Consider the following 27,996-nt stretch of genomic DNA (forward strand, 5'->3'; position numbering starts at 1 on the left):
TGGTTCCACAGTCAGGAGGCCGCTGTCACCAACAAGATCTCTGCTTTTTCACCCAGCTCTTAGGAGCTCCTCCGGGCTCAGCAGCCTGAGGTTGCAGTGCAGGCAGCACAGCCACGCGCTGCCATATGGCTGGAGTGCTCGGGGCAGATGTCCACCGCTCCTTGGTGCTCGATTTTTGGTCCACTGCTGTAAAACAAGGTGGGGGGATCACCATCTGCTGCCCGGGCAGAACTAGTCCTCCTCCTTGGAAATAGCCACTCCCATTCATTCCCATATCCCTTATTTTACATCACCCTTCGGCATTCACTGTTTTTCCCTTGCTTTGAAGACAGGGATCTGTTCCCCCTGCTGCCTGCCAGGCATGCTTTCTATTTTCTGCACTGAACTGCTTTCCTTATCCTTCATACCCTGTTTGGAGGTGTCAGCATCTCTATGTGCCTTTTCTTAGCACATGCCCCACACAGACATTGTCTTCATGCTGTGATTTTTGAGACCACCTTGAGTGCACAGAAAAGTTTTTTCTCCCCTCGATGCAGATTGTGCTGGGTTACCACTGCCTTTCACACTGATTACACAACCTTGATACTGTGTAGGATGTCGACTGCCCTCTCGTGGGGCATTACTTACACGTCTCATGGTCCTGGCCTGAATTTCCACCCCCAATGGAAACGCTCAAGAAGGGGAGGCCCATCTCCTGACTGGCTGCCGGGCATGGGACAGCTCTCCTTGATGCGACTGAGCCCTTTTTGAAGGTGAGATGCTCTCTGCTCAGTAGGAGGGGACAAGCCCTGTGGCACTGCTCTGCCTGCAGCCCCCAGCATGGGACATGGATGGATCTGGGCCAAGACACGTGTCCCCATCTCTGTCCAAGCACACTGGGGCAAATCAGGCCAGTATGGGGTACAATCCTGGGCTCTCCATGGTGGCACACGGAAGGACTTGAAGGAATCCTTATGCAAACCATGCCCTCGGGAAGAAGCACTGCCTCCCTGTCCCTCTGCCTCTCCTGCCTCTCATCTCCCTGCCCTGACACACTGAGGCCAGATGGGGAGGTGATGACACACCTTGTTTCCTTGACATCACTCCATACTTTCACTTTCTAGGGAAGTGACACAGGCTGAAGAATTGTGGGCAGCTGCCTGTTTCCGTTCAAACATCTGCAGCCCCGAGTCTTATGCCTCTCACCCACAGACATCACCGTGTTTCAGGCGGCTGTAAACGGCAAAGCAAAGATGGCAGAGACCACGCTCAGCTCCACAATCTTCATCCGTGTGAAGTCTTCGTCAGGAAAATATATTTTTGTGCTGCTGTCTTTGGATGACACAGTGCTGGACCTAAAGATGAAGCTATTTGCACTGGATAGCTATTTTAATCCTTCTGAGTCAATACTGATTCATGATGGCCAGGAGTTATCGAATGAACGAACTCTCAGACATTACAACATCACCTCCAACAGCACTGTACACCACTTTCTTAGGTGTAAGTACCAGGCCAGAGGAGGGGAGTGGCATGGGAGCAGGCTGGCCTCTGGCTGCCAAGGGAAAGGGGCAAGAGGACCATCAGGCATGGAGCCCTGTGTCTTGGGAGGGAAGAACTGGGAGGAGAGGGCAGAAAGGAAAATGGATGTAGGGCAATGCTTCCCCTGATGTGACCAGGCTCCTGAGCTCTCCTCTGCTTTCTATTGCTTGTGCCATATGAGGTGGTGGTTTAGCTCCCTTAAAGGGCAAGGAAGATGTCTCAGGCAAGATCACAGTCCTCACTGGCACTCTTGTGGAGGAAGGGGATCTGCACTGGTGTTGACTGTGTGTCCACTTCATTTGTGGAAGTTGTGATAAACCTGGGATTATCTGGTGGTGCACCAGGGGACTGTGTAGCCAATGGGATAGGGAAGACTGGGTGAAGGTAGGATGGCTTCATTTTGGTTGGAAAAGACCCGTTCCTGGGAACAAATTCTTCCAGACATCCAGCGTGAACTTAGCCAGTTCCAAACTCATATGCGTGTCACCCAATCAAAGAGATCAACACTATCCTCTGCAGCATCCTCCTTTAAGGTGATTGCAGTGAGTTGTGAGACAATGATCATCTTTTTTTTCCAGCCACAGGTGATCAAGAACCAGAAATGGAACTGCAGGGCAGTCCAGCAGACATCACCTCAAGGCTAGTAAATCAGAGTATTCCGCCAGTTGTCATTCCAATAGCAGAATTTCAGGGCCCTCAGGCAGGCATCTCAAGGATACATAGTCAGGGCCCTCTGACAATCAACACCTCAAGGACGTATAATGTGGGCCCTATGGCATGCATCACCTCAAGAATAGTAGTGGAGGGCGGTCCAGCACGTATTGCCTCACAGATAAAAAGGCAGGGCAGTCCGGCAAGCGTCACCTCAACAAGAGCAATGGTAAGGTCCAGTGGGATGCCTGAGACCTGGGACAGAGGGAGGAGTGTGACAGGGCTGGACAGCAGGCAAGACTTTGCACCATGAGCCCACAGCCATCCCCACTGGGATCTGTGGCACTCAGTGTCCTGCAGCAGGGCTGGCCTGTGCTGCATCCAGGAGGCCTCTCCTCGTACCCCTGGCAAGCAAGCATGGCTGAGAGGAGAATTATGGCTTGGGAGTGCTCTTCCTGTGTTCCCTTCTCCAGGAAATCCAGAAATGGCCACAGTCAGATGTCCCAGCAGAGGAGAGAAGCTGTCGCTGTGTGAGGCAGGTAAGGGTCCTTGCCTGCAGCTCTGCTCTGCACCGGCCTAACAGGTCCTCACTGAGCCTGCATGCCTCGAAAATGTCCCATGCCTACCTCAGATCACAGGATGGTTGCCAGTCATTTTCCTGGCCTCTTCTCTGATGAGTGATGTTTTCTGGACAGCACACAGCATGGTCTGTAGTCCTCTTGTTCTGAAGAGGTAAAAAAATCACAGTGTGCCTGATACAAAACCGCAGCAGGAAATTAAAGCACTGGGAACCTTTCATGAGCGTTCCTTTGCTGAACAGCTACTTCCCACCATGTCACGTGTCTGAGAAAGAGCAGAAGGTGTCTGGGGCTGCTTGGTGACATGCAGCTGAGAGAAGGCACCATGCTGGGTCACCTTCGGCCATGTGACAGAGCCTGCACATCGAGAACTGGTTCTGCAACCAGGCCACCAGGCACCTCGCTTGCACCAGGCCCCTGCTGCTTTCATGCTGACTGTCCTTCATCATCCTTTCTTCTTTTTAGTTCTCTGCTCTGGACACAGGACAAAAATACCAAAATAACATGGCTTGGGCAAAGCTGATCATTACCCTGCTGCTGCTTGTGTGGTTCACAGCTCATGGGCCAACCTGCACTGTGCTTCACTGCAGTACGCCTCCTGCAAGCGGCATCCAATGCACAACACCCCATTCAGCTCCAAACCAGTTGCACTTGTGTTGCAGGAATTTCAAGAAGTGAGGCCGAAGATAGATCCACATATTTTGGAGGAACAAAACACATACAAGTAAGAGCTCCTAGGAGAAGTGGGAACGCTTTCCAAAAGCCCTCATCACACACGGCGTGAGCCTGCCTTCTCTCCCACTTGCAGAGCTTGTCTCCCTGGACCAGGCATCTTCCAGTGCTCTGAGACGGGCCTTGCCTTCAAGGTGGAGTCAGCAGCCACCATCGTGTACAGATATGCCTCCTGGAGCACGCATCTGAAAGAGGCTGACCAGAATGTGTGGGTACCTGCTGGGCCTCTTTTCAACATCGGGGCGCTGCCTGGAACTGTGCGAGCTGTGTATCTCCCCCACTTCATCTGCCTGTCAGGTACGGAGCCATGGGACCTGCTCCAGGCACAGCCCCCTGCTGCTCAGGCACCTGGGTTCTCCCAGGCTGCTTTCCCTCAGCCTCCAATTCCTGTCTGCCAGGGATACTTCCAGGACCTATACACACAACATACACATAACAGCAACTTACCAGAGCATCTTCTTAGGATCTCCATTAAGATTGATCCAAATTTTGTCCTCCCATCAGAGGTAGCCTGTACTTTCTAGTATTCTTCCACCTTGCTTTGCCATCCTCCATCCTTTTTTAACGTTATATTGAAACTTCACAGTGCTCCCTTTCCCACCACCTGCTCTGCACTCACACCACTGCATTCTCCTTCCCTCTTCTCGCAGTGGCTGTGGTGACCCACAAGGTTCTGCCCCAGATCCACAGCAGTCCCAAGTTGCTACCTCAAATTTGCAGTTTTCTGAGCCCAAAGGTGGGCAATCAAAGAACTGTAATACCAAGCCACGCACAGGAACCGTGTAAATCTCAGGGTATACATCACCCCTAAAGCAGAGCATGTCATTTTGTATTGGTTTGTCTTTCCTTTTTTTCTAATAAACCCTCAAAGAGAAAGAGGTAACCTGGTAGGGTGCAAGGAAGACAAAGCAGAACCTTGTTGCCTTTGCTGTCTCTTTCAGATGTAGACATCAGTGGGTGCTCGATTGCCCATTTTGAATTCCAGAAGATGACCATACAGCAACCAACAGAAGTGATGGCCTTCTCTGCTGTCCTGGAGAATCCCAGCTTCTCTCTTCTTGGAGTGGTTTGGAGAAAGTTACGTTCAGCCATGTCTCTCCCTGTGCACTCCTTAGTGCTGATCTTCCAGCAGCTCTCCGCTGCAAATACAACCCTGCATCTCTACCTGATCCCAGATGACAGCTCTGTGAAGAAGGTAAGGTGGAGGGAGCTTGACCAGTTCTGGGGATGGCATCTGGGGTGGCTGCAGTTTCAGGGAATGGGTTTGTTAAGCAGAGAGCTCTCTCAGGAATCTCTGTGTTTTTGGCTGGGACAGCATATCCCAGCATGAGCAAAGACATGGCGCAGGATGCTCTGCGACGTGGAGCAGAGCACATGTCAGACATGTGGCTGCTGCCATGCACAGTAATAGGTGGCTGCATACCAGATGATCTCCTGTTGTCTGCAGCCCTTACCCTCTGATAGCACTGCCTCCAATGCACATTCAGGGCTCTGTTCTGACAGGTTGGTCTCTTCTCTTCTTGACTTTCCAAGGTCAGTGAGAGCTACCTCCAGCTCACAGCTGTTTTTTTCAACACTCAAAAGTGATCCTTGATGTTTACAGGCCATTGAAAGACAAGAGACAAGCTGGAACTCAAAGCTTATTCCCAAGCCTCCTCCATTCCATCCCCTGTTTTTTGGCCACAGATACCAGGTGTCCAGTAACACTCAAGTGAAGATTACACCTGAAGTAAGTGGGACAGTTTCCTTTTTTAAATTATTTTGGTTTTGAGTGAAACAGAAAGTTCCACAGCTTCTCTGGGCCTCCAGTTCAGCATAGTAATCTTTAACCTATTATCTAATCAGAATTTCAGACTTGTCTCAGCCTCTGTACATTACCTCATCTCATCACTGTACACTTCCAAGAGGCTCTACCTTCTCTTAACACTATTGAAAACAATGATTAGTTCTTTTCTTTGCCCTTTCTTCTCCAGGAAAAAAAAAAGTCACTCTGCCACTGCTTGAACGTCATGTTCTCCAAATTGCAGTGGTGATGCAACGCTCAGAGAACATAAAAATGGTGGTAAAATCTCTGCTCATAAAGGCTTTCAGTATTCCATTAGACCAAGGCTGAGCCCATCTAGAGTTGGCAACACAGTCCTTCTGTGAAGGACAACAGATGAGACACTCCAGAGTTCCATGCCTCTCACACTTTTTTCTTTGTTTCTGTGTGGCCTGGAAACATGAGATGATGTTTGTAAATTCACAGCTCCACAGCGTGACACCCAACTTCCTTCTTATCTTTACAGCCACACTTGAAATTCTGTCGAAGGAGTTCAAAGAAACAACAGCACTTTGTTGAGATCTACATCAGGAAAATGGCTGAGGAAGTGGAATTCTTTATTACAGATGGACAGAATGACACCGAGGTCTGGAGGGCATCGCTGAGGTCAGGTAGGATCAGATGCATCTGTAAGGGGGATTGAGATGATGGCTCACTGAGCTGCACTTCTCGTGACAGCAAAAAGAGAAGCTCAGATACTCTGAGTGCAGGGTATGGAATTGTGCCTTGGGATTCCCTCTCTGTTAGGCTAACTCTGCACCCCTAAACTAACACCTGCAAATGTACACAACACTGCACCCTGCTTAGCTGAGCTCTTAACAGATGGGCAAGGAATACTGTAAGCAGGAATTAATGGCTAATGGGTCCACGGAACATCAGGTATCTCAGTAAGGCTTCTAGAAAGAGTCTCCATTTCTGTGATGGTGTATTTCATAAGCTCCCTCCTTTCTCTTTCAGGTGATATTCGTCATTCTAGAAATGAATCCAAAAAGCTTTTAGGTCAGTACGGGTTTTCAGAGCTACAGTTATTGAGTCTGAATATTTCTTTGGGGATTTCAATCTTCTGGCTTAAAGCAGATAACCAACCACCATTTTCACATACCTGTGACTCTTTCAAGACAAAAAAACTTTAAAACCTTTATTCCCTCACTGCTGGCTGCTTGCTCTCTAACCTGGCATAGTGTTGAGGACCCTCCAAACGGTTTTGCTTTCTCTGTGATCAGACATACTCTTTCTATAGAGAATGAGCTACAGCTAGTACAGTTCACAGCCCAGAAATATTTCATGGGACTTTCAAAATCTGGTGGAGTTGGAGCATCTCATACCTTATCACAGAGCCAGTGCTTCCCTCTTCCTTCAAATACCGTAGGATCACAGAAGGGACGGTCCCTGAGCTGTCACCAACCTGACCTCCCTCAGCTCGGGCCCTGTCCTTGCCTTGGCTCCAATGCTTCCACCGCTGATGAGGGAGCTTTCTTCTGGTGGCTCAGCCTCCTGGCCAGAGAGCAGCACTGCTGGGGCACTGGAGGGAATGGGAGCACGTGGCTGTGGGACAGAGCAAAGGGCCCCTGGGTGTGTTGGCTAGGATGCAGAATACCACAGCAGGAACCAACTTGCCTTGTCACGTGCAGCACAGTAACACAAGCTTTGGTATCTGCTAGGTGCAGCCTTCCTGAAGAAGCACAAGACAGAGCTTTGTTCCAGGATGGGGCAGCTTTCCTCCATTCTACTAAATTTAAGTGTTGAAGATGTAATCAACAGTGAAGAAGAAGAGGAGGTGCAAGCTCAAAATACAAAACAAAAGAAGAATCAATTTCTTCTGGACCTAGTGGAGAAAAAAGGGCTCAAGGCCCAAGAGAAGCTCTTTCAGGTCCTCCAGACAAAAGACCCATTCCTTGTTGAAGACCTGGAGAACAACTAAGACTGGGAAAGCAGATGGCTTTTGCTCCGATTGGCAGATTAAGGAAGTGACAGGAGAGTCAGGCAAATGGAGGGATTTGTCTGTGCGTGAATCCTGACCTTTCCATGCAAAATCCATGATACAAAGCAATGCCTAAGCCTTCTGAGCCACCAACTGCCAGGCCTGCTTCCCTTACCTGATGTGCTCACTACAAGAGGACTCGATCACCACTGAGGAGCTGCTGGAACGAGAAACCTTGGTTCCTAATCCAGTGCCCATGTTGTGAAGCCATCTGCCTTCTGAGAACACAGGGCCTCTGCAGGGTCTCCAGATGCTCCAGGCAGCTGCTGGTCGAGGAGCTCTCTTCACAACAGGAACCTCACAGAGTCACAGAATTATAGGGATTGGAAGGAACCTCTGGAAATCCCCCAGTCGAACACTGCTTAGAGCAGCTTCCTTACAGAACGTTACACAGGAAAGTGCTCAGGCAGGGTTTGAATATCTCTGGAGAATGAGACTTTACAGCCTCTCTGGGCAACTTGTTCCACTGCTCTGTCACTCTCATAGTATCGTTTTTCTTTATGAAATAAAATCATAAAGTCCATCCATCAACCTGACCATGTTTTCAGCTAGTTTTTGTATTACATTTCTTATACTGCGTCTTTTCCTTCAATGTTTCTCAGTGTACGCCCTCAGAAGCATTCTGCACTTGTAGAGCGCCACCTTACACCTGACCCTCACCCTTCAGATACCGATAACCATTGCTCAGATCCCCTGTCAGCCTCTCTCCTGCAGGCTGAACAGCCGCAGGATCCCCAGCTTTCAACCACCAGCTGGCGGCCTCGCGAGCACAGCAGATTAGCAGCTGTTGGGCCCGGCGGGGCGCGGGCACCGAGTAGCCGTACTCTCAACGCCGCTACATACGGGCACCGCGCTGCCCGAACGCTCCGCTGCACATCAGGCCCCGTAAAGGGAAACCTGAAGCCGCGCACACAGCCCGGAGGAATGCACTGCCAACACGAGAGTCAGCGCCGCCCGACACAGCCGGGGCTGCCACTTCCGGGAGTCGCCTCTATCGCATCCTTGAGCCGCCCTATAACTTCCGGGAGCGTCCGCCACTTCGGTGGGACAGCGCCACCTGTGCGCTGGCGGATCAATTTGCCGCCCGGTCAGGGCCGCGGCCTGGAGGCGTGAGTGGGAGCCACGCGTGGGGCGGGGCGTGCAGGACCGTCCGCCCGTGATTGGCGGCAGGTGTGGGCGATGAGGCCCAGGCGCATTCTGATTGGTTCTCAGTCAACCGGGCGGGGCCAGGAGTGGAGCTGAGAACGCCGTGCGCGATTGCAGAGCGAGGTGCTGCGTGAGGACCAGCAGTTCGCGCCGTGGTTCCGTGGTTCCATGGTTCCACAGTCAGGAGGCCGCTGTCACCAACAAGATCTCTGCTTTTTCACCCAGCTCTTAGGAGCTCCTCAGGGCTCAGCAGCCTGAGGTTGCAGTGCAGGCAGCACAGCCACGCGCTGCCATATGGCTGGAGTGCTCGGGGCAGATGTCCACCGCTCCTTGGTGCTCGATTTTTGGTCCACTGCTGTAAAACAAGGTGGGGGGATCACCATCTGCTGCCCGGGCAGAACTAGTCCTCCTCCTTGGAAATAGCCACTCCCATTCATTCCCATATCCCTTATTTTACATCACCCTTCGGCATTCACTGTTTTTCCCTTGCTTTGAAGACAGGGATCTGTTCCCCCTGCTGCCTGCCAGGCATGCTTTCTATTTTCTGCACTGAACTGCTTTCCTTATCCTTCATACCCTGTTTGGAGCTGTCAGCATCTCTATGTGCCTTTTCTTAGCACATGCCCCACACAGACATTGTCTTCATGCTGTGATTTTTGAGACCACCTTGAGTGCAGAGAAAAGTTTTTTCTCCCCTCGATGCAGATTGTGCTGGGTTATCACTGCCTTTCACACTGATTACACAACCTTGATATTGTGTAGGATGTCGACTGCCCTCTCGTGGGGCATTACTTACACGTCTCATGGTCCTGGCCTGAATTTCCACCTCCAATGGAAACGCTCAAGAAGGGGAGGCCCATCTCCTGACTGGCTGCCGGGCATGGGACAGCTCTCCTTGATGCGACTGAGCCCTTTTTGAAGGTAAGATGCTCTCTGCTCGGTAGGAGGGGACAAGCCCTGTGGCACTGCTCTGCCTGCAGCCCCCAGTTCTAATGCAAGCCATGCCCTCGGGAAGAAGCGTTGCCTCCCTGCTTCATTGTTCCTCTGCATCCCCTGGCTCCCCACCTCCCTGCTCTGACACTCAGAGGCCAGAGGAGGGAGTGATGACAAGCATTTTTTCTCTGAAATCTCTCCGTACTTTCGCTTTCTAGGGATGTGAGAAAGGAGGAAGTACTGTGGGCAGCTGCCTGTTCCTGGATGACCGTCTGTCGCCCCGACACTGTTGTGTTCCCTCACACACAGACATCGCCGTGATTCAGGTAGCTGAAAGAGGCAAAGCAAAGATGGCAGAGACCACGCTGAGCTCCACATTCCCCATCCTTGTGAAGTCTTTGTTAGGAAATATTGTTTCTGTGCCAGTCTCTTTGGACGACACGGTGCTGGACCTAAAGACGAAGCTATTTGCACTGGATAGCTATTTCTACCCTTCTCAGGCACGACTGATTCATGATGGCCAGGAGTTATCGAACGAACGAACTCTCAGACATTACAACATCACCTCCAACAGCACTGTACACCACGTTCTTAGGTGTAAGTACCAGGCCAGAGGAGGGGAGTGGCATGGGAGCAGGCTGGCCTCTGGCTGCCAAGGGAAAGGGGCAAGAGGACCATCAGGCATGGAGCCCTGTGTCTTGGGAGGGAAGAACTGGGAGGAGAGGGCAGAAAGGAAAATGGATGTGGGGCAATGCTTCCCCTGATGTGATCGGGCTCCTGAGCTCTCCTCTGCTTTGTGTTGCTGTTGCAGTGCGAGGCGGTGGTTCAGCTCCCTTAAAGGGCAAGGAAGATGTCTCAGGTAAGATCACAGTCCTCACTGGCACTCTTGTGATGGGAGGGGATCTGCATGGGTGGCGAGTGAGTGTCCACTTCATGCATGGAAATTGTGGTAAATCTGGGAGCATGCGGTGGTGCACCAAGGGACTGTGCAGCCAATGGGATAGGGAAGACTGGGTGAAGGTAGGATGGCTGCAATTGGGTTGGAAAAGACCTGTTGGATCAAGTCCAACCATCCACCTAACACTACCAATCCACCTTTAAACACAGGTGATCAAGAACCAGAGGTGCAACAACAGGGTGGTTTACCTGGAATTGCCTCAAGGATAGAAATACAGAGTGGTTCAGCAGGTGTCTCTTCGATTATAGAAATGAAGACCAGTCTGTCAGGCATCACCTCAACAGGTGCAGAGGTAAGGTCTGGTGGGACGCCTGAGGCCTGGGACAGAGGGAGGAGTGTGACAGGGCTGGTCCCCAGGTAGGGCTGGGCACCTTGAACCCACAGCCATCTCCGCAGGATCTGTGCTGCTGCTGGGCTTGCCTGTGGTGCATCCAGGAGGCCTCTCCTCATGCCTTCTTTGCCTCAGTCTTTAATAGTAAGACTTGTTACTCCCTGTGCACACAGTTCCTTGCACTGGTAGATAGAGATGGGGAGCAGAGTAGGTCCTACATAATCCACAATGAGATGGTTTTGGACCTGCTCCAAAAGCTGGATGCTTACAAGTCCATGTGGCTAGATGGATTGCACCCTACAGTGCTGAAGCAGTTGGTGGATGTGGTTGCCAAGCCACTCTCCATCCTTTGGTAATCCTGGCTAACTGGAAATGTCCCGGCAAACTGGAGACTAACAAATGTGACGTCCATTTTCAGAAAGGGCCAGAAAGATGATCCTGGCAGTTTCAGACCTATCAGTCTCACCTCAGTGCTGGGGAAGGTTATGGAACGGATAATCTTGGGAGCCATTATGGACCAGTTAAAGGTCAACCAGGGGATCAGGTCCAGTCAGCATGGGTTTACTAATGGTAGATCCAGTTTGACAAACCTGATTTCATTCTATGACAAGCTGACCCACTTAGTGGATGAATGTAAGGCTGTCAGTGTGGTCTACCTGGACTTCAGTAAAGCCTTTGACACTGTCCCCTACAGCATTCTCATGGAGAAGCTGGCTGCTCACAGTTTGGATGGGTGTACACTCTGGCTGGATGGCGGGGCCCAAAGAGTTGTGGTCAATGGACTTAAATCCAGTTGGTGGCCAGTCACAAGCAGTGTCCTCCAGGGCTTGGTACTGGCGCTGCTTCTATTTAACATCTTTATTAACGATCTTGATGAGGGAATTGAGTACACCCTCAGTAAGTTGGGAGGGAGTGCTGATCTGCCAGAGGGGAGAAAGGCAGTACAGAGGGATCTGGATAGACTTGATTGATGGGCCAAGGTAAACTGTATGAGTTTCAATAGGGCCAAGTGTTGGGTCCTGCATTTTGGTCACAATAACCCCAGGCAACCCTACAGGCTTGGGGAGGAGTGGCTCAAAAGCTGCCTGACACAAAGGGACGTTGGTGTAGTGATAGACAGTTGGCTGAATATGAGCCAGCAGGTGGCCAATAAGGCCAATGGCATCCTGGCTTGGATCAAGAATGATGTGGTGAGCAGGACTAGGGAAGTAATCCTGCCCCTGTACTTGGCATTGGTGAGGCCTCACTTCTAGTACTGTGTTCAGTTTTGGGCACCTCAATACAAAAAGGACATTGAGCAGGTCCAAAAAAGGGCAGTAAGGCTTGTGAAGGGCTTTGAGAACATGTCCTATGAGGAGAGACTGAAGAAAATGGGGCTGTTCAGTCTCAGGAAGAGGAGGCTGAGGGGAGACTCTTCCAATATCTGAAAGGTGATTAAAGCAAGGGTTGGTCTCTTCTCACTGGTGACAAGTGACAGGACGAGGGGAAATGGCCTCATGTTGTACCAGGGGAAGTTTAGGTTGCATATCAGGAAAAACTTCTTTACAGAAAGTGTTGTTATGCACTGGAATAGGCTCCTGAGGGAGGTGGTTGAGTCACCATTCCTGAATGAGTTTAGAAAACATTTGGATGTGGTGCTCGGGGACATAATTAAGCAGAGGGTTGTTAGAGTTAGGGTAGTACGGTTTGGTTGCAGTTGGACTTGATGATCTTTGAGATCTTTTCCAACCTCAGCAATTATATGATTCTATGATTCTATGCCCCTGGCAAGCAAGCACATCTCAGTGGAAAAATATGGGAGTGCTCTTCCTGTGTTCCTCTTTTCCAGGGAATCCAGAAATGGCCACAGTCAGATGTCCCAGCAGAGGAGAGAAGCTGTCTCTGTGTGAGGCAGGTAAGGGTCCTTGCCTACAGCTCTGCTCTGCCCTGACCTTACTAGTCCTCACAGGGCACAGCAGGCAGACCTCAGCTCCCACCTGTACCTTCAGGACCTGTTGTTCACAGCAATTCTTTGCACTCCAGAAGAGTCCATTATCCTTGCTGCACTAACTCAGCATGCATTGATCTGTTTTACATTAGTGGAAAGGCTCTTTTCCACACACTTACATCCCAAATTTCATCTAAACATTTCCCCTAAACCTTTCATCTGTCTGTGTCCACTGTTTTCTCTTTGCTGAAGCAAGTCAGCAGCCAGTAATTTCTCTCCCAGGAAACATAAACTTTACTATGTAGAATTTCCATGCTCAAAATAAATCCCCAAAATCAGTGTGTGAAACTTCTAGAATGGGGCTGCAGGTATTGCGCTGCACGTTTAACCATTATCTTTCCTGCTGATGTATCAGGGACACATGCACTAAGTGGTGCCTTCCCCATGCCAGCGTGCATAACTGTTCAGACCACCTTCCTGTGCCAGCATGCATTGTGCTTCACTGCAGCTCTCAGCACGCCTCCTGCAAGCAGCATCCAATGCACAACACCCCATTCAGCTCCAAATCGGTTGCTCTTTTGTTGCAGGAATTTCAAGAAGTGAGGCCGGAGATAGATCCATACATTTTGGAGAAAAAGAACGTATACAAGTAAGAGCTCCTAGGAGAAGTGGGAACACTTTCCAAAAGCCCTCATCACACATGGCGTGAGCCTGCCTTCTCTCCCACTTGCAGAGCTTGTCTCCCTGGACCAGGCATCTTCCAGTGCTCTGAGACGGGCCTTGCCTTCGAGGTGGAGTCAGCAGCCAGCATCGTGTACAGATATGCCTCCTGGAGCACGCATCTGAAAGAGGCTGACCAGAATGTGTGGGTACCTGCTGGGCCTCTTTTCAACATCTGGGCGCTGCCTGGAACCGTGCGAGCTGTGTATCTCCCCCACTTCATCTGCCTGTCAGGTACGGAGCCATGGGACCTGCTCCAGGCACAGCCCCCTGCTGCTCAGGCACCTGGGTTCTCCCAGGCTGCTTTCCCTCAGCCTCCAGTAGGGATACCCTTAGGACCTGCTCACACAGGTGGGCACAGAACAGAAGCTCATCAAAACATCTTCATGGGACACCCTTCAGACTCAGCCAACTTTTTCTTCCCTTCAGAGGTAGCCTGTGCTCTCTTGTATTCTTCCACCTTGCTTTGCCATCCTCCATCCTTTTATCATGTTTTATTAAACCTTCACAGTGCTCCCTTTCCCACCACCTGCTCTGCACTCACACCACTGCATTCTCCTCCCCTCTTCTCGCAGTGGCTGTGGTGACCCACAAGGTTCTGCCCCAAATCCGCAGCAGTCCCAAGTTGCTACCTCAAATTTGCAGTTTTCTGAGACCTTAGGAAGACTACCAAAGGCCGGTAGCACCCTGCTGGAACCCTATAAATCCCAGAGTATTCATCACCCCTAAAGCAGAGCATGTCATTTTGTATTGGTTTGTCTTTCCTTTTTTTCTAATAAATCCTCAAAGAGAAAGAGGTAACCTGGTAGGGTGCAAGGAAGACAAAGCAGAACCTTGTTGCCTTTGCTGTCTCTTTCAGATGTAGACATCAGTGGGTGCTCGATTGCCCATTTTGAATTCCAGAAGATGACCATACAGCAACCAACAGAAGTTATGGCCTTCTCTGCTGTCCTGGAGAATCCCAGCTTCTCTCTTCTTGGAGTGGTTTGGAGAAAGTTACGTTCAGCCATTTCTCTCCCTATGCACTCCTTAGTGCTGATCTTCCAGCAGCTCTCCGCTGCAAATACAACCCTGCATCTCTACCTGATCCCAGATGACAGCTCTGTGAAGGAGGTAAGGTGGAGGGAGCTTGACCAGTTCTGGGGATGGCATCTGGGGTGGCTGCAGTTTCAGGGAATGTGTTTGTTAAGCAGAGAGCTCTCTCAGGAATCTCTGTGTTTTTGGCTGGGACAGCATATCCCAGCATGAGCAAAGACATGGCACAGGATGCTCTGCGACGTGGAGCAGAGCACATGTCAAACACGTGGCTGCTGCCATGCACAGTAATAGGTGGCTGCATAGCAGATGATCTCCTGTTGTGTGCAGCCCTTACCCTCTGACAGCACTGCCTCCAATGCATGTTCAGGGCTCTGTTCTGACAGGTTGGTCTCTTCTCTTCTTGACTTTCCAAGGTCAGTGAGAGCTACCTCCAGATTACAGCTTTTTTTTTTTTCAACTCTCAAAAGTGATCCTTGATGTTTACAGGCCATTGAAAGACAAGAGACAAGCTGGAACTCAAAGCTTATTCCCAAGCCTCCTCCATTCAGCCCTCTGTTCTTTGGCAACAGATACCAGGTGTCCAGTAACACTCAAGTGAAGATTACACCTGAAGTAAGTGGGACAGTTTCCTTTTTTATTATTACATTTTTGAGTGAAATAGAAAATACCACAGCTTCTCTGGGTCTCCAGTTCAGCATAGTCATCTTTTCCCCATTATCTAATCAGAATTTCAGACTTGTTTCAGCCTTTGCACATTGCCTCATCTCATCACTGTACACTTCCAAGAGGTTCCATCTTTTCTTTAATCCCCCGTTACACTTTAGAAAGCAGTGATTAGTTCTTCCTTTTTCCGTTTCTTCTCCAAGACAAATAAACCCTGTCCCTCTTCCGCTGCTTGAACATCATGTTCTCCAAATTGCAGTGGTGATGCAACACTCAGAGAACATAAAAATGGTGGTAAAATCTCTGCTCATAAAGGCTTTCAGTATTCCATTAGACCAAGGCTGAGCCCATCTAGAGTTGGCAACACAGTCCTTCTGTGAAGGACAACAGATGAGACACTCCAGAGTTCCATGCCTCTCACACTTTTTTCTTTGTTTCTGTGTGGCCTGGAAACATGAGATGATGTTTGTAAATTCACAGCTCCACAGCGTGACATCCAACTTCCATCTTATCTCTACAGCCACACTTGCCATTTTGCTACAAGAGTCCAGAGGACCAACAGCTCTTTGTTGAGATCTACATCAGGAAAATGGCTGAGGAAGTGGAATTCTTTATTACAGATGGACAGAATGACACCGAGGTCTGGAGGGCATCGCTGAGATCAGGTAGGATCAGATGCATCTGTAAGGGGGATTGAGATGATGGCACACTGAGCTGCACTTCTCGTGACAGCAAAAAGAGAAGCTCAGATACTCTGAGTGCAGGGTATGGAATTGTGCCTTGGGATTCCCTCTCTGTTAGGCTAATTCTGCACCCCTAAACTAACACCTGCAAATGTACACAACACTGCACCCTGCTTAGCTGAGCTCTTAACAGATGGGCAAGGAATACTGTAAGCAGGAATTAATGGTTAATGGGTCCATGGAACATCAGGTATCTCGGTAAGGCTTCTAGAAAGAGTCTCCATTTCCGTGATGGTGTATTTCATAAGCTCCCTCCTTTCTCTTTCAGGTGATATTAGTCATTCTAGAAACGAATCCAAAAAGCTTTCAGGTCAGTACGGGTTTTCAGAGCTACAGTTATTGAGTCTGAATATTTCTTTGGGGATTTCAATCTTCTGGCTTAAAGCAGATAACCAACCACCTTTTTCCCATACTTGTGACTCTTTCAAGACAAAAAAACTTTAAAACCTTTATTCCCTCACTGCTGCCTGCTTGCTCTCTAACCTGGCACAGTGTTGAGGACCCTCCAAACGGTTTTGCTTTCTCTGTGATCAGACATACTCTTTCTATAGAGAATGAGCTACAGCTAGTACAGTTCACAGCCCAGAAATATTTCATGGGACTTTCAAAAGCTGGTGGAGTTGGAGCATCTCATACCTTATCACAGAGCCAGTGCTTCCCTCTTCCTTCAAATACCCGTAGGATCATGGAAGGGACGGTCCCTGGGCTGTCACCAACCTGACCTCCCTCAGCTCGGGCCCTGTCCTTGCCTTGGCTCCAATGCTTCCACCGCTGATGAGGGAGCTTTCTTCTGGTGGCTCAGCCTCCTGGCCAGAGAGCAGCACTGCTGGGGCACTGGCGGGAATGGGAGCACGTGGCTGTGGGACAGAGCAAAGGGCCCCTGGGTGTGTTGGCTAGGATGCAGAGTACCACAGCAGGAACCAACCTGCCTTGTCACATGCAGCACAGTAACACGCTTTGGTATCTGCTAGGTGCAGCCTTCCTGAAGAAGCACAAGACAGAGCTTTGTTCCAGGATGGGGCAGCTCTCCTCCATTCTACTAAATTTAAGTGTTGAAGATGTAATCAACAGTGAAGAAGAAGAGGAGGTGCAAGCTCAAAATACAAAACAAAAGAAGAATCAATTTCTGCTGGACCTAGTGGAGAAAAAAGGGCTCAAGGCCCAAGAGAAGCTCTTTCAGGTCCTCCAGACAAAAGACCCATTCCTTGTTGAAGACCTGGAGAACAACTAAGACTGGGAAAGCAGATGGCTTTTGCTCCGATTGGCAGATTAAGGAAATGACAGGAGAGTCAGGCAAATGGAGGGATTTGTCTGTGCGTGAATCCTGACCTTTCCATGCAAAATCCATGATACAAAGCAATGCCTAAGCCTTCTGAGCCACCAACTGCCAGGCCTGCTTCCCTTACCTGATGTGCTCACTACAAGAGGACTCGATCACCACTGAGGAGCTGCTGGAACGAGAAACCTTGACTCCTAATCCAGTGCCCATGTTGTGAAGCCATCTGCCTTCTGAGAACACAGGGCCTCTGCAGGGTCTCCAGATGCTCCAGGCAGCTGCTGGTCGAGGAGCTCTCTTCACAACAGGAACCTCACAGAGTCACAGAATTATAGGGATTGGAAGGAACCTCTGGAAATCCCCCAGTCCAACACTGCTTAGAGCAGCTTCCTTACAGAACGTTACACAGGAAAGTGTTCAGGCAGGGTTTGAATATCTCTGGAGAATGAGACTTTACAGCCTCTCTGGGCAACTTGTTCCACTGCTCTGTCACTCTCATAGTATCGTTTTTCTTTATGAAATAAAATCATAAAGTCCATCCATCAACCTGACCATGTTTTCAGCTAGTTTTTGTATTACATTTCTTATACTGCGTCTTTTCCTTCAATGTTTCTCAGTGTACGCCCTCAGAAGCATTCTACACTTGTAGAGCGCCACCTTACACCTGACCCTCACCCTTCAGATACCGATAACCATTGCTCAGATCCCCTGTCAGCCTCTCTCCTGCAGGCTGAACAGCCGCAGGATCCCCAGCTTTCAACCACCAGCTGGCGGCCTCGCGAGCACAGCAGATTAGCAGCTGTTGGGCCCGGCGGGGCGCGGGCACCGAGTAGCCGTACTCTCAACGCCGCTACATACGGGCACCGCGCTGCCCGAACGCTCCGCTGCACATCAGGCCCCGTAAAGGGAAACCTGAAGCCGCGCACACAGCCCGCAGGAATGCACTGCCAACACGAGAGTCAGCGCCGCCCGACACAGCCGGGGCTGCCACTTCCGGGAGTCGCCTCTATCGCATCCTTGAGCCGCCCTATAACTTCCGGGAGCGTCCGCATCCACTTCGGTGGGACAGCGCCACCTGTGCGCTGGCGGATCAATTTGCCGCCCGGTCAGGGCCGCGGCCTGGAGGCGTGAGTGGGAGCCACGCGTGGGGCGGGGCGTGCAGGACCGTCCGCCCGTGATTGGCGGCAGGTGTGGGCGATGAGGCCCAGGCGCATTCTGATTGGTTCTCAGTCAACCGGGCGGGGCCAGGAGTGGAGCTGAGAACGCCGTGCGCGATTGCAGAGCGAGGTGCTGCGTAAGGACCAGCAGTTCGCGCCATGGTTCCGTGGTTCCATGGTTCTGCGGTTCCACAGTCAGGAGGCCGCTGTCACCAACAAGATCTCTGCTTTTTCACCCAGCTCTTAGGAGCTCCTCCGGGCTCAGCAGCCTGAGGTTGCAGTGCAGGCAGCACAGCCACGCGCTGCCATATGGCTGGAGTGCTCGGGGCAGATGTCCACCGCTCCTTGGTGCTCGATTTTTGGTCCACTGCTGTAAAACAAGGTGGGGGGATCACCATCTGCTGCCCGGGCAGAACTAGTCCTCCTCCTTGGAAATAGCCACTCCCATTCATTCCCATATCCCTTATTTTACATCACCCTTCGGCATTCACTGTTTTTCCCTTGCTTTGAAGACAGGGATCTGTTCCCCCTGCTGCCTGCCTGGCATGCTTTCTATTTTCTGCACTGAACTGCTTTCCTTATCCTTCATACCCTGTTTGGAGGTGTCAGCATCTCTATGTGCCTTTTCTTAGCACATGCCTCACACAGACATTGTCTTCATGCTGTGATTTTTGAGACCACCTTGAGTGCACAGAAAAGTTTTTTCTCCCCTCGATGCAGATTGTGCTGGGTTACCACTGCCTTTCACACTGATTACACAACCTTGATACTGTGTAGGATGTCGACTGCCCTCTCGTGGGGCATTACTTACACGTCTCATGGTCCTGGCCTGAATTTCCACCCCCAATGGAAACGCTCAAGAAGGGGAGGCCCATCTCCTGACTGGCTGCCGGGCATGGGACAGCTCTCCTTGATGCGACTGAGCCCTTTTTGAAGGTGAGATGCTCTCTGCTCAGTAGGAGGGGACAAGCCCTGTGGCACTGCTCTGCCTGCAGCCCCCAGTTCTAATGCAAGCCATGCCCTCGGGAAGAAGCGTTGCCTCCCTGCTTCATTGTTCCTCTGCATCCCCTGGCTCCCCACCTCCCTGCCCTGACACTCAGAGGCCAGAGGAGGGAGTGATGACAAGCATTTTTTCTCTGAAATCTCTCCGTACTTTCGCTTTCTAGGGATGTGAGAAAGGAGGAAGTACTGTGGGCAGCTGCCTGTTCCTGGATGACCGTCTGTGGCCCCGACACTGTTGTGTTCCCTCACACACAGACATCGCCGTGATTCAGGTAGCTGAAAGAGGCAAAGCAAAGATGGCAGAGACCACGCTGAGCTCCACATTCCCCATCCTTGTGAAGTGTTTCTTAGGAAAAACTGTTTCTGTGCCAGTCTCTTTGGACGACACGGTGCTGGACCTACAGACGAAGCTATTTGCACTGGATAGCTGTTTTAATCCTTCTGAGTCAATACTGATTCATGATGGCCAGAAGTTATCGAACGAACGAACTCTCAGACATTACAACATCACCTCCAACAGCATTGTACACCACGTTCTTAGGTGTAAGTACCAGGCCAGAGGAGGGGAGTGGCATGGGAGCAGGCTGGCCTCTGGCTGCCAAGGGAAAGGGGCAAGAGGACCATCAGGCATGGAGCCCTGTGCCTTGGGAGGGAAGAACTGGGAGGAGAGGGCAGAAAGGAAAATGGATGTAGGGCAATGCTTCCCCTGATGTGACCGGGCTCCTGAGCTCTCCTCTGCTTTGTGTTGCTGTTGCAGTGCGAGGCGGTGATTCAGCTCCCTTAAAGGGCAAGGAAGATGTCTCAGGTAAGATCACAGTCCTCACTGGCACTCTTGTGATGGGAGGGGATCTGCATGGGTGGCGAGTGAGTGTCCACTTCATGCACGGAAGCTGTGGTAAATCTGGGAGCATGCGGTGGTGCGCCAGGGGACTGTGCAGCCAATGAGATAGGGAAGAGTGGGTGAAGGTAGGATGGCTGCAATTTGGTTGGAAAAGACCTGTTGGATCAAGTCCAACCATCCACCTAACACTACCAATCCACCTTTAAACACAGGTGATCAAGAACCAGAGGTGCAACAACAGGGTGGTTGTTTACCTGGAATTGCCTCAAGGATAGAAATGCAGAGTGGTTCAGCAGGTGGCTCTTCGATTATAGAAATGAAGACCAGTCTGTCAGGCATCACCTCAACAGGTGCAGAGGTAAGGTCTGGTGGGACGCCTGAGGCCTGGGACAGAGGGAGGAGTGTGACAGGGCTGGTCCCCAGGTAGGGCTGGGCACCTTGAACCCACAGCCATCTCCGCAGGATCTGTGCTGCTGCTGGGCTTGCCTGTGGTGCATCCAGGAGGCCTCTCCTCATGCCTTCTTTGCCTCAGTCTTTAATAGTAAGACTTGTTACTCCCTGTGCACACAGTTCCTTGCACTGGTAGATAGAGATGGGGAGCAGAGTAGGCCCTACATAATCCACAATGAGATGGTTTTGGACCTGCTCCAAAAGCTGGATGCTCACAAGTCCATGTGGCTAGATGGATTGCACCCTGCAGTGCTGAAGCAGTTGGTGGATGTGGTTGCCAAGCCACTCTCCATCCTTTAGTAGTCCTGGCTAACTGGAAATGTCCCGGCAAACTGGAGACTAACAAATGTGACGTCCATTTTCAGAAAGGGCCAAAGATGATCCTGGCAGTTTCAGACCTATCAGTCTCACCTCGGTGCTGGGGAAGGTTATGGAACGGATAATCTTGGGAGCCATTATGGACCAGTTAAAGGTCAACCAGGGGATCAGGTCCAGTCAGCATGGGTTTACTAATGGTAGATCCAGTTTGACAAACCTGATTTCATTCTATGACAAGCTGACCCGCTTAGTGGATGAATGTAAGGCTGTCAATGTGGTCTACCTGGACTTCAGTAAAGCCTTTGACACTGTCCCCTACAGCATTCTTATGGAGAAGCTGGCTGCTCACAGTTTGGATGGGTGTACACTCTGGCTGGATGGCGGGGCCCAAAGAGTTGTGGTCAATGGACTTAAATCCAGTTGGTGGCCAGTCACAAGCAGTGTCCTCCAGGGCTTGGTACTGGCGCTGCTTCTATTTAACATCTTTATTAACGATCTTGATGAGGGGATTGAGTACACCCTCAGTAAGTTGGGAGGGAGTGCTGATCTGCCAGAGGGGAGAAAGGCAGTACAGAGGGATCTGGATAGACTTGATTGATGGGCCAAGGTAAACTGTATGAGTTTCAATAGGGCCAAGTGCTGAGTCCTGAATTTTGGTCACAATAACCCCAGGCAACCCTACAGGCTTGGGGAGGAGTGGCTCAAAAGCTGCCTGACAGAAAGGAACGTTGGTATAGTGATAGACAGTTGGCTGAATATGAGCCAGCAGGTGGCCAATAAGGCCAATGGCATCCTGGCTTGGATCAAGAATGATGTGGTGAGCAGGACTAGGGAAGTAATCCTGGTACTTGGCATTGTACTTGGCATTGGTGAGGCCTCACTTCTAGTACTGTGTTCAGTTTTGGGCACCTCAATACAAAAAGGACATTGAGCAGGTCCAAAAAAGGGCAGTAAGGCTTGTGAAGGGCTTTGAGAACATGTCCTACAAGGAGAGACTGAAGAAAATGGGGCTGTTCAGTCTCAGGAAGAGGAGGCTGAGGGGAGACTCTTCCAATATCTGAAAGGTGATTAAAGCAAGGGTTGGTCTCTTCTCACTGGTGACAAGTGACAGGACGAGGGGAAATGGCCTCATGTTGTACCAGGGGAAGTTTAGGTTGCATATCAGGAAAAACTTCTTTACAGAAAGTGTTGTTATGCACTGGAATAGGCTCCTGAGGGAGGTGGTTGAGTCACCATTCCTGAATGAGTTTAAAAAACATTTGGATGTGGTGCTCAGGGACATAATTAAGCAGAGGGTTGTTAGAGTTAGGGTAGTACAGTTTGGTTGCAGTTGGACTTGATGATCTTTGAGATCTTTTCCAACCTCAGCAATTATATGATTCTATGATTCTATGCCCCTGGCAAGCAAGCACATCTCAGTGGAAAAATATGGCTTGGGAGTGCTCTTCCTGTGTTCCTCTTTTCCAGGGAATCCAGAAATGGCCACAGTCAGATGTCCCAGCAGAGGAGAGAAGCTGTCTCTGTGTGAGGCAGGTAAGGGTCCTTGCCTACAGCTCTGCTCTGCACTGGCCTTACTGGTCGTCACAGGACACAGCAGGCAGACCTCAGCTCCCACCTGTACCTTCAGGACCTGTTGTTCACAGCAATTCTTTGCACTCCAGAAGAGTCCATTATCCTTGCTGCACTAACTCAGCATGCATTGATTTGTTTTGCATTAGTGGAAAGGCTCTTTTCCACACACTTACATCCCAAATTTCATCTAAACATTTCCCCTAAACCTTTCATCTGTCTGTATCCACTGTTTTCTCTTTGCTGAAGCAAGTCGGCAGCCAATAATTTCTCTCCCAGGAAACATAAACTTTACTATGCAGAATTTCCATGCCCAAAATAAATCCCCAAAATCAGTGTGTGAAACTTCTAGAATGGGGCTGCAGGTATTGCTCTGCACGTTTGACCATTATCTTTCCTGCTGATGTATCAGGGACACATGCACTAAGTGGTGCCTTCCCCATGCCAGCGTGCATAACTGTTCAGACCACCTTCCTGTGCCAGCATGCATTGTGCTTCACTGCAGCTCTCAGCACGCCTCCTGCAAGCAGCATCCAATGCACAACACCCCATTCAGCTCCAAATCGGTCGCTCTTTTGTTGCAGGAATTTCAAGAAGTGAGGCCGGAGATAGATCCATACATTTTGGAGGAACAGAACGTATACAAGTAAGAGCTCCTAGGAGAAGTGGGAACACTTTCCAAAAGCCCTCATCACACATGGCGTGAGCCTGCCTTCTCTCCCACTTGCAGAGCTTGTCTCCCTGGACCAGGCATCTTCCAGTGCTCTAAGACGGGCCTTGCCTTCGAGGTGGAGTCAGCAGCCAGCATCGTGTACAGATATGCCTCCTGGAGCACGCATCTGAAAGAGGCTGACCAGAATGTGTGGGTACCTGCTGGGCCTCTTTTCAACATCTGGGCGCTACCTGGAACCGTGCGAGCTGTGTATCTCCCCCACTTCATCTGCCTGTCAGGTACGGAGCCATGGGACCTGCTCCAGGCACAGCCCCCTGCCGCTCAGGCACCTGGGTTCTCCCAGGCTGCTTTCCCTCAGCCTCCAGTAGGGATACGCTCAGGACCTGCTCACACAGGTGGGCACAGAACAGAAGCTCATCAAAACATCTTCATGGGACACCCTTCAGACTCAGCCAACTTTTTCTTCCCTTCAGAGGTAGCCTGTGCTCTCTTGTATTCTTCCACCTTGCTTTGCCATCCTCCATCCTTTTCTCATGTTTTATTAAACCTTCACAGTGCTCTCTTTCCCACCACCTGCTCTGCACTCACACCACTGCATTCTCCTTCCCTCTTCTCGCAGTGGCTGTGGTGACCCACAAGGTTCTGCCCCAGATCCACAGCAGTCCCAAGCTGCTACCTCAAATTTGCAGTTTTCTGAGACCTTAGGAAGACTACCAAAGGCCGGTAGCACCCTGCTGGAACCCTATAAATCCCAGAATATTTAGCACCCCTAAAGCAGAGCATGTCATTTTGTATTGGTTTGTTTTTCCTTTTTTTCTAATAAATCCTCAAAGAGAAAGAGGTAACCTGGTAGGGTGCAAGGAAGACAAAGCAGAACCTTGTTGCCTTTGCTGTCTCTTTCAGATGTAGACATCAGTGGGTGCTCGATTGCCCATTTTGAATTCCAGAAGATGACCATACAGCAACCAACAGAAGTGATGGCCTTCTCCGCTGTCCTGGAGAATCCCAGCTTCTCTCTTCTTGGAGTGGTTTGGAGAAAGTTACGTTCAGCCATTTCTCTCCCTATGCACTCCTTAGTGCTGATCTTCCAGCAGCTCTCCGCTGCAAATACAACCCTGCATCTCTACCTGATCCCAGATGACAGCTCTGTGAAGGAGGTAAGGTGGAGGGAGCTTGACCAGTTCTGGGGATGGCATCTGGGGTGGCTGGAGTTTCAGGGAATGGATTTGTTAAACAGAGAGCCCTCTCAGTTTTGTTCTGGTGTTTCCTGCCTCTAGGAGTCTCTCTGTTTTTGGCTGGGACAGCATATCCCAGCATGAGCAAAGACATGGCGCAGGATGCTCTGCGACGTGGAGCAGAGCACATGTCAGACATGTGGCTGCTGCCATGCACAGTAATAGGTGGCTGCATAGCAGATGCTCTCCTGTTGTCTGCAGCCCTTACCCTCTGATAGCACTGCCTCCAATGCACGTTCAGGGCTCTGTTCTGACAGGTTGGTCTCTTCTCTTCTTGACTTTCCAAGGTCAGTGAGAGCTACCTCCAGATTACAGCTTTTTTTTTTTCAACTCTCAAAAGTGATCCTTGATGTTTACAGGCCATTGAAAGACAAGAGACAAGCTGGAACTCAAAGCTTATTCCCAAGCCTCCTCCATTCAGCCCTCTGTTCTTTGGCAACAGATACCAGGTGTCCAGTAACACTCAAGTGAAGATTACACCTGAAGTAAGTGGGACAGTTTCCTTTTTTATTATTACATTTTTGAGTGAAACAGAAAATACCATAGCTTCTCTGGGCCTGCAGTTCAGCATAGTCATCTTTTCCCCATTATCTAATCAGAATTTCAGACTTGTCTCAGCCTCTGCACGTTTCCTCATCTCATCACTGTACACTTCCAAGAGGTTCCATCTTTTCTTTAATCCCCCTTTACACTTTAGAAAGCAGTGATTAGTTCTTCCTTTTTCCGTTTCTTCTCCGAGACAAACAAACCCTCTCCCTTTTCTGCTGCTTGAACATCATGTTCTCCAAACTGCAGTGGTGGTGCAACACTCAGAGAACATAAAAATGGTGGTAAAATCTCTACTCTTTAAGGCTTTCAGTATTCCGTTAGACCAAGGCTGAGCCCCCGATTAGGGTTGGCAATGCAGTCCTTCTGTGAAAGACAACAAATGAGACACTCCAGAGTTCCATGCCTCTCACACTTTTTTCTTTGTTTCTGTGTGGCCTGGAAACATGAGATGATGTTTGTAAATTCACAGCTCCACAGCGTGACATCCAACTTCCTTTTTATCTTTACAGCCACACTTGCCATTTTGCTACAAGAGTCCAGAGGACCAACAGCTCTTTGTTGAGATCTACATCAGGAAAATGGCTGAGGAAGTGGAATTCTTTATCACAGATGGACAGAATGACACCGAGGTCTGGAGGGCATCGCTGAGGTCAGGTAGGATCAGATGCATCTGTAAGGGGGATTGAGATGATGGCTCACTGAGCTGCACTTCTCGTGACAGCAAAAAGAGAAGCTCAGATACTCTGAGTGCAGGGTATGGAATTGTGCCTTGGGATTCCCTCTCTGTTAGGCTAATTCTGCACCCCTAAACTAACACCTGCAAATGTACACAACACTGCACCCTGCTTAGCTGAGTTCTTAACAGATGGGCAAGGAATACTGTAAGCAGGAATTAATGGCTAATGGGTCCATGGAACATCAGGTATCTCAGTAAGGCTTCTAGAAAGAGTCTCCATTTCTGTGATGGTGTATTTCATAAGCTCCCTCCTTTCTCTTTCAGGTGATATTAGTCATTCTAGAAACGAATCCAAAAAGCTTTCAGGTCAGTACGGGTTTTCAGAGCTACAGTTATTGAGTCTGAATATTTCTTTGGGGATTTCAATCTTCTGGCTTAAAGCAGATAACCAACCACCTTTTTCCCATACTTGTGACTCTTTCAAGACAAAAAAACTTTAAAACCTTTATTCCCTCACTGCTGCCTGCATGCTCTCTAACCTGGCATAGTGTTGAGGACCCTCCAAACGGTTTTGCTTTCTCTGTGATCAGACATACTCTTTCTATAGAGAATGAGCTACAGCTAGTACAGTTCACAGCCCAGAAATATTTCATGGGACTTTCAAAAGCTGGTGGAGTTGGAGCATCTCATACCTTATCACAAAGCCAGTGCTTCCCTCTTCCTTCAAATACCGTAGGATCATGGAAGGGACGGTCCCTGGGCTGTCACCAACCTGACCTCCCTCAGCTCGGGCCCTGTCCTTGCCTTGGCTCCAATGCTTCCACCGCTGATGAGGGAGCTTTCTTCTGGTGGCTCAGCCTCCTGGCCAGAGAGCAGCACTGCTGGGGCACTGGAGGGAATGGGAGCACGTGGCTGTGGGACAGAGCAAAGGGCCCCTGGGTGTGTTGGCTAGGATGCAGAATACCACAGCAGGAACCAACCTGCCTTGTCACATGCAGCACAGTAACACAAGCTTTGATATCTGCTAGGTGCAGCCTTCCTGAAGAAGCACAAGACAGAGCTTTGTTCCAGGATGGGGCAGCTCTCCTCCATTCTGCTAAATTTAAGTGTTGAAGATGTAATCAACAGTGAAGAAGAAGAGGAGGTGCAAGCTCAAAATACAAAACAAAAGAAGAATCAATTTCTGCTGGACCTAGTTGAGAAAAAAGGGCTCAAGGCCCAAGAGAAGCTCTTTCAGATCCTCCAGAAAAAAGACCCATTCCTTGTTGAAGACCTGCAGAAGGCTAAGACAGAGGACATTGACAGATTAAGGAAGTGACAGGAGAGTCAGGCAAAAGGAGAGATTTGTCTGTGCGTGAATCCTGACCTTTCCATGCAAAATCCATGATACAAAGCAATGCCTAAGCCTTCTGAGCCACCAACTGCCAGGCCTGCTTCCCTTACCTGATGTGCTCACTACAAGAGGACTCGATCACCACTGAGGAGCTGCTGGAACGAGAAACCTTGACTCCTAATCCAGTGCCCATGTTGTGAAGCCATCTGCCTTCTGAGAACACAGGGCCTCTGCAGGGTCTCCAGATGCTCCAGGCAGCTGCTGGTCGAGGAGCTCTCTTCACAACAGGAACCTCACAGAGTCACAGAATTGTAGGGGTTGAAAGGAACCTCTGGAAATCCCCCAGTCCAACACTGCTTAGAGCAGCTTCCTTACAGAACGTTACACAGGAAAGTGTTCAGGCAGCGTTTGAATATCTCTGCAGAACGAGACTTTACAGCCTCTCTGGGCAACTTGTTCCACTGCTCTGTCAACCACAGTGAGTGATTCTATGATTCTGTGAAGTCCAACCATCAACCTGAGCAGTGTTTGTAACTAATTTTTTTATTACACAATATTCCTCATAGCGTGTCTGTGCCTTTTCCTTCAACATTTCTCAGCGTACGCTATCAGAAGAATCCTGCACTTGTAGAGGACCACCTTCAGTACCTTCCGTGAGAATCAATTTATGGAACTTCATGTGTTCCAATTTGTGCCCGCTGCCCCTTGTCTTGTCAGTAGGCACCTGCAAATACAGCCTGGCCCCGTCCACTTGACCCTCACCGTTTAGATATCAATAAGCATTGCTCAGATCCCCTCTCCAGGTGGTGTGCAGGGAGCTGAGGGGCAGCACAGGGAGGGCAGGCAGCTGGGCAGCCGAGGGCGTGCATCTCCGCAGACCGGGTGCGCAGGGGGGTTGCGCTCCAAGCACAACAGCGGAGCAGCTGCAGGATGTGGCGGGGCGGGTGCACCGTGCGGCTTCGCTCTCAACGCCGCCACATACAGGCACTGCGCTGCCCGAACGCTACGCTACACATCAGGCTCCGGAAAGGGAAACCTAAAGCCGCGCACACAGCCCGGGAGGAACGGAGTGACCAACCCTACGACGTCCGTGCTGCCCGACCCAGCCGGGACTGTCACTTCCGGGAGCCTCCCCTACCATTTCCGGCAACTTGCGCATCCACTTCCGGGGATCTG

The 27,996-nt window shown here is 50.2% G+C and overlaps 1 protein-coding gene across 1 annotated transcript; it reads left to right on the forward strand.

The window, feature by feature from the left end:
- Positions 1-2,295: 2,295 nt before the first annotated feature.
- Positions 2,296-27,938, forward strand: LOC125701884 (caspase recruitment domain-containing protein 8-like). Its single transcript, XM_048964439.1, has 17 exons — positions 2,296-2,398; positions 2,643-2,708; positions 3,576-3,776; positions 4,595-4,674; positions 5,083-5,208; positions 5,768-5,887; positions 9,580-9,958; positions 10,173-10,220; positions 20,230-20,375; positions 22,253-22,318; positions 22,939-23,000; positions 23,085-23,305; positions 23,931-24,184; positions 24,622-24,747; positions 25,321-25,465; positions 25,812-25,853; positions 26,516-27,938. Exons 1-17 carry the CDS (start codon positions 2,296-2,298, stop codon positions 26,803-26,805), a joined length of 2,475 nt encoding a protein of 824 aa, XP_048820396.1. The 3' UTR covers positions 26,806-27,938.
- Positions 27,939-27,996: the final 58 nt, after the last annotated feature.

Source organism: Lagopus muta, chromosome 17 (assembly GCF_023343835.1).
Source record: "Lagopus muta isolate bLagMut1 chromosome 17, bLagMut1 primary, whole genome shotgun sequence".
Lineage (NCBI taxonomy): Eukaryota > Metazoa > Chordata > Aves > Galliformes > Phasianidae > Lagopus > Lagopus muta.